The sequence below is a fragment of the Oryzias latipes genome, chromosome 3, assembly GCF_002234675.1.
Source record: "Oryzias latipes chromosome 3, ASM223467v1".
Taxonomy (NCBI): Eukaryota; Metazoa; Chordata; class Actinopteri; order Beloniformes; family Adrianichthyidae; genus Oryzias; species Oryzias latipes.
Window position 1 is genome coordinate 34,716,930 of NC_019861.2, and position 17,182 is coordinate 34,734,111.

General features: G+C 41.1%; 1 protein-coding gene across 1 annotated transcript in view; it reads left to right on the forward strand.

Annotated features, from left to right (window-relative positions):
• Positions 1-16,962, forward strand: part of mmp15 (matrix metallopeptidase 15) — a 30,787-nt gene extending 13,825 nt beyond the window's left edge. The window contains 9 exon segments of the mRNA NM_001104883.2: positions 3,718-3,866; positions 4,159-4,281; positions 4,513-4,820; positions 8,076-8,237; positions 8,921-9,117; positions 12,103-12,241; positions 15,233-15,383; positions 15,867-15,985; positions 16,085-16,962. Of these exon segments, the coding sequence (NP_001098353.1) occupies positions 3,718-3,866; positions 4,159-4,281; positions 4,513-4,820; positions 8,076-8,237; positions 8,921-9,117; positions 12,103-12,241; positions 15,233-15,383; positions 15,867-15,985; positions 16,085-16,593 (1,857 nt within the window). The 3' untranslated portion in view covers positions 16,594-16,962.
• The last annotated feature ends 220 nt before the right edge of the window (positions 16,963-17,182 follow it).

Sequence of the window (17,182 nt, forward strand, 5' to 3'; positions counted from 1 at the left end):
ACTGTATCCACTAAGCTTTAAGCTGAATGTCAAAGAATCAAAGGCAACTCCAAATACCTGAATCTCAGACTCAAATGCAGTAGAATGTTAAACTACTTAATTTAGTTTTTCTTTACAACACTGTAAGCAGTAAGTATTTCTTGTTAGCTGAATGATCTCAGTTAGACCTGCACAATATGAGGAAAACTCGCGATATGCGATATCAGAGATTAAAATTGCGATAACGATATAATTTGCGGTATATAAACAAACAGCAAAATAACCAAATAACCATTCCCAGTTTAAAAATTATACTCCAAATGACCCACGTTGACATAGGTTACAAACATCTAACACAGGGGTCGGGAACCTTTTTGGCCAAGAGAGCCATAAATGCCACATATTTTGAAATGTAATTTCGAAAGAGCCATACAATAATGTAGTGTCCCTTCCCCACACTGAGGCACGGAGACTTAACCTCTTTTAAAGTTCTTTATTCCGATTACTGTAGACCGCAACAAACGCCGTTCAATTAATTCAGCAACTCCTGAATCTCTCCCGCCGACACGAGAGCGCTTCTCCCAACTTTATATTCCCCTGCTCCCGCTGCAGCCCTCCCATTTCCCTTATTCGACCCATAGCTGAACCCCATTGGTCCAAACTACCTAACAACAGGCTGAGCGACAGAACTGAGGGCCAATCAGATCTCTGCTTGACGCGTTCAATGAACTCCAGAACTTTTAACGCGGCCCAACAGCCATCCAACTCAGTCCGCGACAATTTGTTTAAAACTAAATATACAAATGAATGTGTGCATTTGATGTAATTTCAACATTTTTAAAGTACAATAAGTCTGTGGATTCTTTTTAATAACATTGTTATTCTATTGCTAATAAATGATGAGTATTTCTCGTGGTAGTTTTGCTGATGGTCTAGTCTGGTTGATACGTGGTGAGTTTCTGCTTCATGCAGACGTTGAGACTTTAAACGTGATCGTAGGTCTGAATGTTCAGTAGATGTGAGGCAGACGCTCACATGCAGACGGGGAGCCAAACACACACTCACACGCTGCAGTGAGTGACGGGCAGCGGGTTTTACGTTTTTACAATCCCTGCGCGATTCACCTGCTGCCGGTCCCCACAACACCTCAGCCCCACCCTCTGCTTTCTCCCTCACACATCCCGTCCCCGCATCTGCGCGCTCTTTCTCAGAGACGGGAGCGCGCAGTTTTAGGCACGGCAATTCACAGGTTTCCAGCTGGTACAAACTCTGTGAAATAATAGATAATAGTAAACTGATAGCGCTGGCGCAGATTTCTCTCTCTAAGCACTGCTACTACTGCGCGCCTCTGGCATCGCATCGCGCCCGAGAAGGACTGGTCTAATGAAAAAAAAAAAACTATAATTAAAGATTTGTCTGCGAGCCACATGTGACCATCAAAAGAGCCATATATGGCTCGCGAGCCATAGGTTCCCGACCCCTGATCTAACATAACAGGGCTCCATCTGATTGGTCAACAATGTGAAGGCGTCCATCCGATTGGTCAAATGCATTAAGGGATTTATTTGATTCGTTAAATGGTTCAAGCTGCCATTAGATTGTTTTAACACATTTAAGGTTTATGATTTATTGCGATATTTGCCGTTAGAAGCACCATGAAAACTTCTGAACTAGTGTTACCTACTACACTGCAGTGCTCTCTTCAAAACATCTGAAACAGACTAGAGCAGATTTAAGTTTGATATGTTCTATTTTCAGTCATTGAAAAGTGTAGAAATAAGTGATGTCACCAGAATGCACCAAATTGCACCATATTAAAAGTTTCCGGGGGGGCATGCCCCCGGACCCCCCTAAAGATGCAAGCACCTGCGGAGCGGCGGGTCCCGCTATGCGCGGTGTCGGGCCAGTAACTTTCAGGCAGGGCCAGTAAGTTTCAAAAACTACTGGCCCTGTGGGCCAGTGCAAATTTCTGGGCTATGTCAACCCCTGATAACCCTTGTGCTATCTTTGGCACGTTAACATTGGCAGTTGGGTCATCTAGACCCACTAGACAGTGCTCTGAACCTTCTTTCTTCAATGATTTGTGATCTTATCGCTTAACAAACTGGTTAGGAGGGCCGGCTCTGTCCTGGGCTGCACACTTGAGTCCATCGAGGAGGTGGCGGACAGGAGGATGTTAGCTAAGCTGACATCCATCATGGATAACCCCTCCCACCCCCTGCACAAAACTGTAGAGGCGCTGACCAGCTCCTTCAGCACAAGACTGTTGCACCCTCAGTGTAAGAAGGAGCGCTACCGCAGGTCATTCCTCCCCACAGCCATCAGACTGTACAACACCGTGTCAAAGTGACACTCCACAGTCCCAGGGGTGTTTTTCTGTTTAGTTTAGTCATTGATTCATTTACTTTTGTTGTAGTTGTTTTTCAATTTTAAATTGTTTTTTGTTCCTGAACAGTTGTTTGTTTTTGTTCTTGGTGTGAACTTCATTAGTTATTTCTGTATTTTGAAAAAATTTGTAATGTTTTTTTTACAGTTTACATGTTTTGCAGACCGCATGTTTTTTTACACTTTTGCAGCTGTATTTATTTAATATTTATTTCTTTATTTAATAAGAATCTCATTTTTGATAATAATTTTTCATAATAATTTTAGTAATATTTTTAATTATCTAATATAAATGTAATTTGTGATGTCCTTTATTGATGTTATATTATATAGATTATTTCTGAATGTCGTGTTGCTGCCACAGATAAATGAAATTTCCCCATTGTGGGATTAATAAAGTCATCTATCTATCTATCTTCCCTGGTGTCCATGGATTACATGAAATCTTTCCACCTTTATCCACCTTTGTCATGGTAGAAAGAACACGTCAATGTAAGGGTGGGGTCATCTAAGATGGCACAAGGGTTAAAAATACACTTACCACTCACACAAAAAGGTACGTTCCATTTTTGATGGTCTCCCTTGAAGTGGCTGTACGAGCCTCAAAAGAACTGCAAGATACACCTGAGCTCCCCTTAAGATGCAGTCGCTCCTCTCTATGACCCTCCACAGGCCTGGACAACCCAAAAACCTGCAGCGCCCGTGCAGGTCATCCCCTGTCCAGATGCATGTGACTAAAGCTTAGCAACTATCGTTGGTGTCAGAAGTTTCCTAGTTTAGCCTCTAGACTTCATTCAACGATCACCAACCTTTAAAATGTTTTTGTTATTTACTGATCTTGTCAGCAGTGAAGTAAACTATCAAAATATCATTTGAAAAAAGCTGCAATGTCCAAAAATTGCATCTTATTTTGGTTTTGATTTAAATTGAGGAAGCTGATGTCTTTACATGCTGTTTATGTCTTTGTCAGTGTGTTCCTATTGGATCCTCTACAGTTTTGTGAATGAATGTCAGGAGGAATAGAGGCCATGAAGGTGGTGCATCAGTCTCTTACATATCTCTTACATATATATATTTCTAATCCCAGGTGGGAGTTCAGTTTTTTTTCCTTTGTGGCTGCAGGCAAACTGCCTTAAACAAATCTACACCCTGCATTGGATGACATGAATATTTATGAGATATTTCAAACCAAAATCAAAGTTTTGTGCATATTTGGATCAATATGACACTTGATTTCACAAACATGAGTAAATGTGGAGTCCAATTGAAGGCTGATTGTGTGTGTGTTAATATCCACTCTAACTCTGCACAACGATCATTTGATTCCTTGCTGTTTTCTCCCCATGTCTCCAGTCGTGGTTGAGGATGTACGGTTACCTGCCTCAGGCCAGCAGACAGATGTCGACCATGCGATCCTCTCAGATTCTGTCCGACGCCGTCAGCGACATGCAGCGCTTCTACGGCCTGCAGGTCACCGGGCAGATGGACCCTCAAACCATCAGGTCAGTTGTTAAAAATGTGAGCAGACCACTGCAAACTTTCACCAAATTAATATTTTATAGCTTATAGAAAGGCAGTGAAGTGTGAAAAGACGAGTAGATCTAAAAGCAAAGATTGAGTTTGGTCGGACTTTTCTTCCAAAAGGAATGCTTGGAAGAATTTCTCTAGCTCGGCTTCACGGGACATAGCAGCACTTGTAACATCATCCCCCTCCCCTCGTCTTCTCTTCTCCTGGGGGGCTTCACCCTCTCAAACAGACACTAGCTAACTCCTCACTTCTTTCAACTCTTTCAGCGCCATGAAGAGACCTCGCTGTGGTGTGCCTGACAAGTTTGGAGGGCAGATCAAAACCAATGTTCGGCGGAAACGCTACGCACTCACTGGACATAAATGGACTAAGAGCCATCTCACTTACAGGTAACAAAAATAGAAAAAGCCCCCTGCAGCAGACCTGCAGAGCACCAAGAAGCTCACACTTTGTTCTGGATGAAAACTACTATTTATGTTTATAAAAAACAACCATATCATGTGAAGAATGTCAATGAACTTTTGTCTCAAGTTTCAAACAGCTTGAAAATGAAAAATAGTTGCCTCTTACTGATAAGTGTCGCTGGCCTTTGATGTTTCTTCTCCCCTTTGTTCCCTCAGCATTCAGAACTACACTCCCAAAATTGGGGAGTATGAATCTTTCGAGGCCATCCGGCGGGCCTTCAAAGTCTGGGAGAGGGTCACGCCACTCACCTTTGATGAAATCCCCTACCAGGAAATCAAATATGGACGCCGCAAGGAGCCCGACATCATGATCTTCTTTGCGTCAGGGTTTCATGGAGACAGCTCCCCGTTTGATGGGGAGGGGGGCTTCCTAGCTCACGCCTACTTTCCTGGACCTGGGATGGGTGGGGACACACATTTTGACTCGGATGAGCCGTGGACCATAGGGAACCAGAATGTACAAGGTAAACACAAACACGTTTTTCTTGTAATGATGGGATGGTCAATGTGTCACCAGAGCGTTTGTTACCGCCCAATGCACACCAAAGCAGCAGCAGCAGCTCAGAACAGCAGTGTCAGTCTAACAATTCATGCTAAAGACGCCAAACAAGCCAAAGGCTGGTGTGACTCAATGCTCACATTTGGTTTGAGTTCTAATTTTCCATTATCTCCACATCGACCTGGCAAGCCATAGCTGGAGATACACAGGAAACAAGTTCCAGCCATCAATATAACCTTCCACTACGCTTTCAAAATAAAAGTTTTTTTTTTTAAATGATGGTGGCGTAAACGTTGTGGTTTTGCACCAAAAACTTTAGTGAATGTTTCACCAAGGACAACTACAGGACCATTTCTGAAGCATAGAAATTGAATGAACTCCAACACTGATTTGATAGAGAAAGGAAGTGGACAAACAAAGGGTAAAGATGTGTGCGTTTGAATCGATGTGCATTACACATTCTGCTGCTGCAAAGCCACAACCGTAACATTTTCAGCCAGAATTCCGATTATGCGTCATTCACACTGAGGGTCATAGTGCACAATAACAGCCTGTTGGTCAGAATAATTTTCTTGTTTATTTACTTTTTTTTTTTTTTTTATGGAGCCCGAGACCTGACATGTGTAAAAAAAAATTTGTTTCTAAGAAATAATGAATTCCTTGCATGCAGCCTGAATGTTAGAAATGAGGAAATTAGAGTGTAGTATAAGTGGATCTCCTACGGGGAACTCACTCACCTGAACACCTCGTGTGTACGGCATTTGTATGCAGTCAATAAATAATACTGCCCTATACTCTGCAACCTTTAAGATGCGTCTCGTCTCTACAGTCCTCCACAGACCAAGACAACCAAAAAAACCCGTACGGGTCAGTCCCTGTATGGTAGACTTGACTAAGGCATCAATTATGGAAATGTGTCTGCCTTTACACGTCTGATGTGTTTCTCCTTCACACATTTCTTGTGTTTTTCTTAATAAACTATAACAATTATATTTTATTGAAAACATACAGATACCTCTTCAAAAACAAACAAATGTACATTTTAATAGTTAAACTTGGTCTTGTTGTCTGGTTTAAAGATCCTAAATTAAGAATTCTTGCTAAGACAAGTGAGCAGTTTTTTTGATCGTATATTGTTGTCTTTTACCCAACCCTCCTCTAACTTCTAATGATCCTGCTGTGTTTGTGCACAAACACAGAAGCCCCTGCTCCTCTAAAGACTTAAATCTCTGCCAGGACTCATTTATTCATGCTCAACTTTCATGCTTTCTTTTATATGAAGCTAAATCCTGTTTCCAGTCCCGACACGAATGTTTTAAATGAAATGAATCTCAAACACAAGTGACAAAGATTTCTTCCAGTGCTCTCATTAATCCCTCTGACAAAATGAGGATTTTTTTTTGCAGCGGCGGGCTTTCCTGCCCTGTTATCTACGCTCACATCACAGAGCCACACAGCTAAGTGGGGTGTGTGGGATGTGTTTGAGGACAGATCACAGGGAATGCCTCAGTAAGTGGGAGAATGTTCCCACTTACTGGAGCTCTAGACTGGTCCTCTTTTTCCTCCATGCTACTTAAACAGCTTTAAAGCAATGTGCAAGTAAATTACAGCCTAATCCCAGTTTGGGTTCGTCCGAAACATGTCTTATTAGTCAAACTTCATATAACTGCTATCAGGGGATTTGCAACTTCTTTGAAGATTCTGATGACATTTTGTCAGGACGCACGTGCTTCTTGATCCACTGCTCGTTTGTAGAAATAGTTTTTGCAATGTCCAGTTTGCAAATGTTTTTTTTTTTTTTTTAAAATGACTCTGTGGTGCAGCCAGCACCCGTAACTGGCAGGAAAACAGTTCTTGAGAAGTTTTCTAGTCATGAATATAAGTTAAAGTTACGATGTTCATGACTTTCTTTGTCCTTGAAGCTAAATGAGCTTCAGCCAATTTAATGCAAGTGAAAACCCATTTAGTGATATGTTGAAAAAACCACAGAAAGACAAAGTCCGTCTCGGTTTGAGACAGTCCCCCAGATCAAACATTGTTTAATTTTGTGAGACATAATGTGATGAATCTGCTTTTCTGGTTTAGAGGAGATTTTCTAATTTAGTCTGAGCCCTCAGGGAAATTTTTTCTGGATAAAAACCTGCAAAAAAATTACTTTTTTTGTGCTCAGATGACACTAAAGCCATTTTTTTTTTTTTTTTTTTTTTTACTGGCAATGCACCAAGCAAATTCTCTAAAGGATGTTTGGTTGTCTAGGTGCCATTTCTTTTCTGGGATTGTCGTTATTAAAGGTGAATAAAGTGTTTTGTTACAGAGAAAGACAAAGCTAGACAACAAGTTGGCTGAACTAACTGTACTAACTTGCACATTTTTCCTGCTTTTCTTTGTCTCACCAAGCGGTTGTCACGGTTACATCACAAAGACCTCTTTATCTGCTCATCCTTTCTTCATGCATCTTTGGCAAACTTGCTGTGCTCTCTTGAGTTCGAGCTGCGGCTCAGCATGTCACCGATGGGGATAAAGTTACAAGGAAATGGACAAATCCTTGTTTGAGTGAGGAAATGAAGAGATGGACGAAGACAGACATGCCAAGCATTTCACCTTTGTCTGCATGCACAGCAGTGACGTCACTGCAACCCCCCAAAACATGATGTCATCGGCACAAATTCTGACCAATCAGCATGTCTCATTAGGGAAAATGGCTTGCTAGGTCACAGTTCACTGAGGCCGCATTCTGGGTGAAAGACAACAAAGAAGTATTGATGGAGGGGAAATGCCCCTCTGCTTGATGGCTTCACTCCAGAGGCTAAACTGCAGGAACTCCTGAGGAAACGTTAACCTGCTGTTCTGTGGTTGGTGCCAAGAGGAAGGAAGCTGGTGCAATGGTCACAACTTTTTCATTGACCAATGAAAGCTCAATTTGTTTGTGTCAGATGTAATGAATGTGATTTTGTGTGATTTTTTTATGTAATTCTTTTTTTTAAGTCTTTCAAAAAATAAACAGAAGCATTATTTCCTGTCGCCTGGGACAGCCCTGATTTTAAGGATTAATTTGTTAAAGTCATTACCAATTTCTTTTGCGAAATTGAGCAACAACGAAAAACTGCCTTAGTTTAGTTTTTTACATTGAATCTTAATTTCATGTATTCATTTTTGAAAATAAAGTTCTTCAACCACTGATAACCCCCCAACACACACACTTGTTTATCTGTTTCACCAGGTAATGACCTCTTCTTGGTGGCCGTGCATGAGCTGGGCCATGCCCTTGGTTTGGAGCACTCCAACAACCCCTTGGCCATCATGGCCCCTTTCTACCAGTGGATGGAGACTGAGAACTTCCAGCTTCCTGATGATGACCTGCAAGGCATACAACGGATTTATGGTATTAGTTTTGTCCTGAAAGCTCTTGCTCCTTTTTTTCTTGAGTGTCTGTCTCTGCCTTAATTCAAACCGTTAGGGGCTTGTGAGGTAAGAACACATTCACACCCTTAAAAGTTGTTTTCTTCTTCTGTTTTTTGATGCAAGAATTCAGTATTACCAGCTTTTTCTGCTTCATTGTTTGTTAATATATTTATTTGTTACCATATTTAGGTGTTTTATACATATTTAGCCTGACTGCATTTGTTGCTTATTTTTGGAGATTTTGTGCCATTTCTTATCAAGATTTATTTAGCATATAGTAGTAGTTTTAGCATTTAAAGTAGGTTTTCTTGCACCATTTCTCACCTACATATTGTAAAAAAAAGATTTCAGTTTAGCTTTGCATTACAGTACTTTCTTAAAGTTTTTGTGAATATTTGACAATTACGGCTACTTTGTGTTAGGTATGTTTTCATCATTGTTTCTGTATTGCACGTTATACAATTTATGAACTTGAATAACTAACAAAAGTAGGTGGAGCCTGCTGAGCTCCTCATCCAACATTCAAAACATTTGATTGACAGATTCCGTGTTGCAGACTTTAGCTAAGAGCGCCTCCATCTGGAAATCATCATCCTGCCTGTCAGATAAAGAGATGACAGCTGCCTCTTCTACACTCACACAACCTCTTCTGCTTCTCTGAAGGTCCACGAGGCGGTGGTCCCACCAAGGCCCTGCCAACAGTGACACCCCGCCGTCCAGATCACAGGCCTTTTCCACCAACCCCTCGCCACCCTGACCGCCCTAGGACCACCGACAGACCAGACACTTACGGGCCCAATATCTGTGAAGGCAACTTTGACACAGTTGCTGTGCTGCGGGGAGAGATGTTTGTCTTCAAGGTAAGCATGTGGACCAGAAAGAAGAGATGGTTCTCCCTTTAGTCATACTCCTAGACTTTAGCCATGTAGCTTCTTCAGTGCTTGAAATTCAGTCAACTGGATCTATAAGTCATTTGTAATGAATCAGTTTAAGACAAAAGGCGTGTGTGGCAAGAAAATGGTCTGTTTTCAATTAGGAACCTGTGGATTGTTAACCAAAGGAGCCGGTGTTCCTTTATGAGTTTGAAGGCTATTAAAAGGGGGAAAGAATCAGGCAGGTGTGTCTCTTAAAAAGCCCCTGGACTCACACAAAACATTCAAAAGACACTAAGTAGCAGTGAGCTGTTATCTTAGCCTCTAGCTTTAAGAGATTTGTCCAAGAAACCTGTCAGAATATAAACCACTCATTTTTTCCAAAGCTGGGTTTTATTCTTTCTAGAAAATTGAGGTATTTTAGATGTTATGGAATCCAAACTTTCCCCTATTGGTCATTAAACATCTGCTTTGTGTTTTCAATAATTGGTTTAACAACATTTTACCTGTCAGTGTACGTATTGCAAGGGAGCTTTCAGATAGGACCTTAAGACTTTGGACATTTTGTTCAGTGTTTTTGTGTGTGTGCTCGTTTATCTTGGAGATAGTCCATGTAGTATTCAGAGGTGAATAATGATGTGTATAGTGAGTGGATTTGTAAAGCTGGAATGTCCAGGAGCAAAGTAGGTGTTTTCTTCTTTTGCACTCGTATCTTGGAGTGTAGGTGTTTGTAACGCCCAGCAGCACTTACAGGACTCGACATCCAGCTGCCTGGAAATGAGCCACAGGGTTTCATCTCTGTCAGTACCTCCCAGACTCCATCCCAAGTTAAGAAACATTTCTAGTTTGCATCAATGTGTTCAAACATCAGAGTCACCGCAGCAACAGGAAGCCAACAACAAACAAAGCAGTTTCCTTTTGCATGCATTAGGGTAGACCTTCATTTACACAGAATCTACAATGTCCAGCCAAGTTTGTAACTAAGTTTGTAAGAGATTGACCACAAAAAGTAAGAAAATGAAGATGTTAATAAACGAGCCAAGACATGAAGATGAACTTAAATTAAGGGGGATCTTTAGGTAATCTTAAAGACCCACTCCAATTTTCTTTCGATTAATTGTAAAATCCCTAGTGGTCTTATTAAGACTATGCCGTTTTTAGGCAAAATTAAAAAAACGTGTTATTTTCTACAACATAGTTTCTGCAGTGCGACAGTAGTTCATTAAAAAGTTGCCTCTGAGTTGTGGGCTGTTGGTATGGAAGTAAGCCTCCACTGATTTCCCATGATCATTTTGTTTACACTACCTCCTGCTAGCTTACAGCCCCAACCTAACATTACCAGTGCAGCAAAAATTGATTTGAATAAAGCAATACTCACAGTTTTAAGCTTAAACTGTTGTATTTATGTCCTCCATCATGAGAAAAATTTTACCGGAACATGGTAAAAACACATTTTTCATTGGGGTGGGTCTTTTAACTGACCTCCAAAGTTGTCAGTTGAATTGGGAAAAATGAAAATAAAAAAGTTCCAAATGAAAAACAAAGTAGATGTTGCCAGAAATTACCTTGCAGCAATCATGAGTTACCAAGCACAAAAAAGGCAACTCCACAATACAAACTATTTCAGCTAATGTGGCTCATTGAAACACAGAGTCAATGTATCCATAGAAATGATTACAAATCATCCCCAAAAAGACAAGTAACATATCCATATCCCCAGAGGCCAAAAAGTCCACTCAACTCATTTACAAGCATTCACAAAAACATATACAAAACCCAGACAGCTGAAACACTGAAGGCATAATTCATACTGAAGTTCTGACTGGACAGCCAATTATTTATTCTTTGCACTTTGATGACAACAAACTGCTAAGATGATTTTGTTTATTCTAAGTGCAGTTGCAGTTGAAACCTAACATTTCTGATATGTCCCGGACAAGCCCCCGGACAAACCCCCTATTAATAATGTGGTTCATACTTTTTGTTCTTAACAAAAACTATAATTTATGTTTATAAAAACAACCATATCATGTAAAGAATCAAAATGTCTCCATAAATGGCAGACTCGAAAAAAAAAGATAAAAGTTGCATACTTTATTTAAAATCTCAAAACAATTATAACCTCATGACAGGACTTAAAGTAAATTCTGGCAGATGTTGCTCTAATATTTTGCAGAGTAAAACTATTTTAGGTGTGTGAAGTTTGTTAGTGCAGTCCTGTCTATCAAAAGAATAAAGAAGTTGTCATCTTGAAGAAAGCTTCCTGACTCTTTTTTTTGTGTTTTGCAAGAGAGACGAGTGAATAAAAAAATCAAAGCTGCTTTTAAAAGTCAGACTCTCACTCTCAGATCTGCTGCGGTCTGGTCAGGACAAATATGGACAATTCAGCTCTCATTCACTTTGCTCATGTCAGACCACATAAACTCAGTCCCCTTGCTTTGCTCTCTGCTCTGAACATTTCCACACCGGTCCGCTTTGCAGCGCCGTTCTGTCTGCCAGCATGTCCTGCGTGAAGGACGAAACAAGATGTGCTCTTCAGAAATAAGCAGCACTGGCCATTTTACTGTTACATTATCCAGCGCACAAAAAGCTCCCCTGACTCACCACTTACAAATTACTTCAAGGGCTTCCGGTGCAAGCGTACCTGCCTGTGCAGACAAGGTTTAACTTTTCACAATCCGCCATCTAGTATTTAAGTGGTGGTGGTGCAGAGGTTGAGTGGTCAACCTCTGATCAGAGGATGTGCTGCCCATGTGTCAAAGTGTCCTTGGGTAGGAAGACACTGAATCCCACATAGCTCCTGGTAGTCACAGATTTGCACCTTGTGGCACCATCAGTGTGCTAATGTACTAAGTACTAATACACCTTTTATCAAATAAAGATATGTCTTTTTCCTTTGCTGTGTTCTCTTTACAGAGCAATCCCAGCTTAGTATTGCAAATGGACTTGAAAACTTTAATGTTCTTTGCTTAGGGCCGATGGTTCTGGAGGGTACGCAGGAACAGGGTTCTCGATAACTACCCCATGCCCATCAGTCACTTTTGGAGGGGTCTGCCCGGTGACATCGACGCTGCATATGAAAGGCATGACGGCAGGTTCGTCTTCTTTAAAGGTAAGCTCAACGCATGTATCCTCCTTTTTAACGTGATCGTGTCTGGAGCTTTAGCTCCAGTCTTTACATTCTTTCGACTACCATAACTCTTCAACCATTGGTGCAATTGATGCAATTTCAGCAGATTCTACAGCAGAGAAAGGCAGCTTTGCACTGATATTCCAACCTTTACAGTAGTGAAGTGTTTACACATAATGCAGCGGATTCTGTTGCATAGAAAAGCGGCTTTGTGCCATCATTGCAAAGGTTAAAGGGTTAAACCTTGATGTTGACCGTATCTTGACGCAGCCATTGTATACCACTCATTCCAGTAAAGTCATCTATAGTAGTAGAAGTAGTGTGTTTCCAAAGTGGTGACCAGTTTCTATAGAATTAAATGAAGCCATCTTAGGATAAAATGTTTTACTTTTTTTTCTTACTTTCAGTGTATTCCCCCTTTTATAAATTTATAGACCATAAAAACCTATATATCCTATGCTCTGCCACTAAGTTATTCACCAACTGGATTTTTTTGTGCAAAAAATCTATACTGAGCAATATTTCTTTATTGCAATTTCCTAACCTCATGTCTAAATGCTATCATACTGCACTATTGAGACCAATTGTGGGTCTCTTTTCATCTTTTGTAGATAATATTAAAGATATACGTAACCCCGCATGTATAGGATGCAGAGGCACCTAATAAAATCTGCAAGCGGGGAATAAATCTTTTTTAGCACAGCCCATTATTTCTGCAGAGAGTCACGGAGAGCACCTTTGTCTTTTACAGCGTGAGATGAAGTTGTTGAATGAAAAAGCAAAAGCTCAGCCTTTTGGCTCCATGAGCTCGGGACAGCTGTTGATAATGAGAATGATGTCATTGGTATAGGCACGCCACTCAGCGTGACACTTGGCAAGAAGCCATTAGTGAATAACCGGCCAAACCAAATGAGAAGGAAAGAAGGAAGGATTATATAGAGAAGGAAACTAAACATGAAGTGGGATTTTAGATGAGGCTGTCAGCTTTGTTTTACCCGTCAGTCACAGTAGTCATTTTCTTGTTTCATGTAGATAAATGCTGGCTTTTTGGCACATCGGAGTGAACCCTAATATTCCCCTTTGGCATGTCTTTAAATTTGAAAAGTAGGGGTTTAGATGGAAGGGGAAGAGCTGTTCGACCCTTCAAAAGAAGTACTTTGACATTTAAAAGACCACACCACCAATGACTTTAATAAGGAAAATAAGATATTTTTCTTAATTCGAAAATCGTCCAAAATTCATACAGGTTAATCATCGAGTCGGTATGTAAAGGAAACAGATAGGTATCGAAAAATGGATCAAGGACTGAGAGTAACAGCAGTGTCTGTTGAAAACCACATATACAAACAAGATTACATTAAAAGTAAATACCGTATTTTCCGGACTATAAGTCGCCCTTTTTTCATAGTTTGGCAAGGGGTGCGACTTATACTCCGCAGCGACTTATATTAGAACTAAATTGAAATAAATACATTGTTAACGCTCCTGTTATGTTCATTTGTGAGGAACAGAGATGATGTTCCTGGGTCAATTTGATGTATGAGGTATGTTAAGTGTTAAGAGTATGTTAAGTGACTCAGAGAATCAGCAAACTTTTTTTTACAGTAAGATCTTGAAGGCTAACAACATAATATTCTATTTTCCAATGATTTCATAGATTCAGAAATGCTATAAAAATGACAACTGCTTCTACAAATACAGGATGAAAACAGAGTATTAGATAGCCAATGATGCTTCATGAAAGGAATAAATAAATAAGTATGAGAAAGAATTACTGTGAAATTATGAGATAAACAGTCTGCCATGATTGTGTCATATGAGTTTGTGCAAGTTATTAGTTGTTGGTCTCAGATTTTGTCAAATAAATTTCCCGTCAAAATGCGACTTGTAGTCCAGTGCGACTTATATGTGTTTTTTTCTACTTTATAATGCATTTTTGGGCTGGTGCGATTTATACTCCGCAGCGACTTATAGTCCAGAAAATACGGTAAATTGGTTGGGAAGTAAACTGATTTCTGACAAACTGTCAGTTTCTCTTCCTGTTGTGCTCTCCTGTCTTTGGCTATTTATGTCCATGTGATGAAACAAAAAGAAGTCCTTTCACAAGCTTGCTTCTACCAAGGTGGGTCAGCTACAATTGGCTAATGGTGACTACAGCAGTATCCTCATCCCTCGAGCCAGAGATTAACAGAGTGTAAAAGTAAGCATGTAATGTTAAATTATCTGTAGGAATGCATTTCATTGTGTGTGCAGGTATCATTTAATGGAGATCTAGGAAAACTAAAGGTGTATGGAATAAAGGAATCAGATCTTTGGGTCAAAGATATTTTTTATTGCTTTGGAGAGCAGTATAGAATGAGTCATTTAATTCTCCATCGGGGTTGTGTAGCTGAAGAACCCTGGGAAGCAAAGTGTTAACCTTAGCTCTCTCCGGATGCTGAGTGTAGGGCTTTCATTTCAAACATGGAGTGAGGGGCCGGGGGTGGGTGGATGGGTGGGAGGCTGGAAGGAAGCTGATAGCAGCCAAAAGGAGACGTAATGGAGGAATGAAGTCCCTTCATCTGACACTGTAAAACACTAAAACCTTCCCTTCAGCTGTCCCAGCCTGACACCAGAACCACCGCTTCTAATGGCTAATTACAAGCCAAACCCCAAATCCTTACTCAATGATGTCGTATGAGAGCCTGCCAACAAATCATTACAGCATTCTCATAATTTACAAGTGTGCAAAGGAGGCAGGTTTGGTTGCTGCGTTTGTTCTTATGTAGAGGTGCCAAATAACACAAAATGTACAGTCACAGTCTTTTCCTTGCCAGTCAGAATGTGAACATCTGTCTGAATTTGCATAACGCTTTTGCCGTCATTTCTAACAGATTGTATTTGATCCTTTAAGGTCTTTTAGTGGATGAGACAGTGGAAAAACCTGGTTTGTGGATCAGCAGTCATCCTTATTCTTATTTCTTTTCTCTTCAGGAAACAGGTTTTGGATTTTCAGGGAGGCTAACCTTGAACCTGGCTATCCACTGGAGTTGGTTGATTTTGGTCGTGATATTCCTTATGACCGAATAGATACAGCTGTCTGGTGGGAGCCATCCGGCTACACTTACCTCTTTCAAGGAGACCGGTAAGACTTTTAAAAGCATTGAAAAGAAAGCGAATCTCAGTGAGTTTTACTACCTTCAACACCAGAGATGTCTCGGTCAAAAGCTACAACATCACATTAAAAGGGATGGTGGATTAAGTTTAAGCTTTAGGCCAGTCTTCTTCTTTCTTCCTTTTAGTCATGTCGTAACTTTTATTAATTTTAATTTATATTTACTGGTTAATAACCCAATTACAAATAGTGTTTGCAAAGATTTGGGCTCAGATAGATTCAAGAAAAAGTGGATTCCCACATTTATAATGTGAATTCCAGGTTGATATGATACGTTTAGTTTGAGTGAGAAGGTCATTAGGTCCCTTGAACTGTGGAATTCTACAGAACAAACAGAACTTACAGAGTAATGTCCACACTCCAGGTCTGTAGGGACAATCAGAACGTCTATGGTGTCCCTACTCAGCAAATTTCTCTGTTGTTCAGACAGTAATGATGTTCTGCTGCCGGCAGGTACTGGCGCTTCAATGAGCAGTCCCGCTCAGCAGATGTGGGATACCCAAAGCTGATCAGTGTCTGGGGATCCTCGGTGCCCTCTACTCCTAAGGGAGCCTTTCTCAGTGACGATGGAGGTGAGCTGAAACACAGAATGCTTTCTAACTGAGGGTGTGCTTGAATCTATTACCAAGTGTGATCGTCCATTGATCATCTCACCTTATTTTGTGTTTTAGCGTACACTTTTTTCTACAAGGGTTCCAAATACTGGAAGTTTGATAACCACCGTATGAAGAGCGAACCCGGCTACCCCAAGTCCATCCTCAGAGACTTCATGGGATGCAGTGTGGACTTGAATCCAGACAAAGACACCGACTCGGGACGTAAATACCCAGATGTTAACCGGCCGCCATTCAACCCAGACGCAGGTAAAGACAGTGACAAAGGCAAAGATCGGCATGAAGTGGATCGCGAAGGGGAGGACAGAAAACCAGGCAAAGGCTCCGACAAGGACAAAGATGAAGACTATCGTGAAGGTCGTGAAGAGGACACGAACGAAGTGGACGTGGTGCTGAAGGTGGATGACAGCGAGGAACGGACCATGAACATTCTGATGGTGACCATCCCGCTGGTCCTGGTGCTGTGCATCCTGGGGCTGATCTACGCCATCATCAACACGCTGCAGAGCAAAGGGGCACCCCGCCTGCTGGTGCACTGCAAGCGCTCGCTGCAGGACTGGGTCTGACACCTGACTAAAGGATCCACTGGACTCTGAACTTGAACTGGACTTTGGATACCTCCTCTTCTTGAATCCGGATCTCTTTCCAGTTATCCATCCATCCATCTCAAGGCTCTGTGCTCTTGCAGCTTGTAGTGGTAGTAGATCCCTGCAGATCCTGTACTGAAACACAGCCACACGCATCAACCATGTCCACATTCACACACAGGCACACACCACAGAAACCTCTCTTGCCTCCCATGGTGCTCTACAACAGGGTGACTGCAGTCTATTTATGAGAGAACTTTGCACATTGTTTTTTTTTTCATGTTTTTGTTTCGGTTCATTCTGTGTGACTTTGTTTTGCTGTTATTATTATCTTTTCTAAACCTGGAAGCGTTTTCTATTCTCACTCTTGTTTCTCCACCTTCCTCTGGTCTCAGTGGGGGGGTTTTCCAGTCTGAGAAATTTCACATCTGCTCATGTCATTTCACATAGAAAAGCAATTTATAGATGGACCGCCATGCTTCAGGTATGGGCTCCTCTCTTCACAGAACATTATATCAGAGACGGGGAGGAGGCCTAAAACCTGAAAAGGATTGGTTGACTCCTAAAA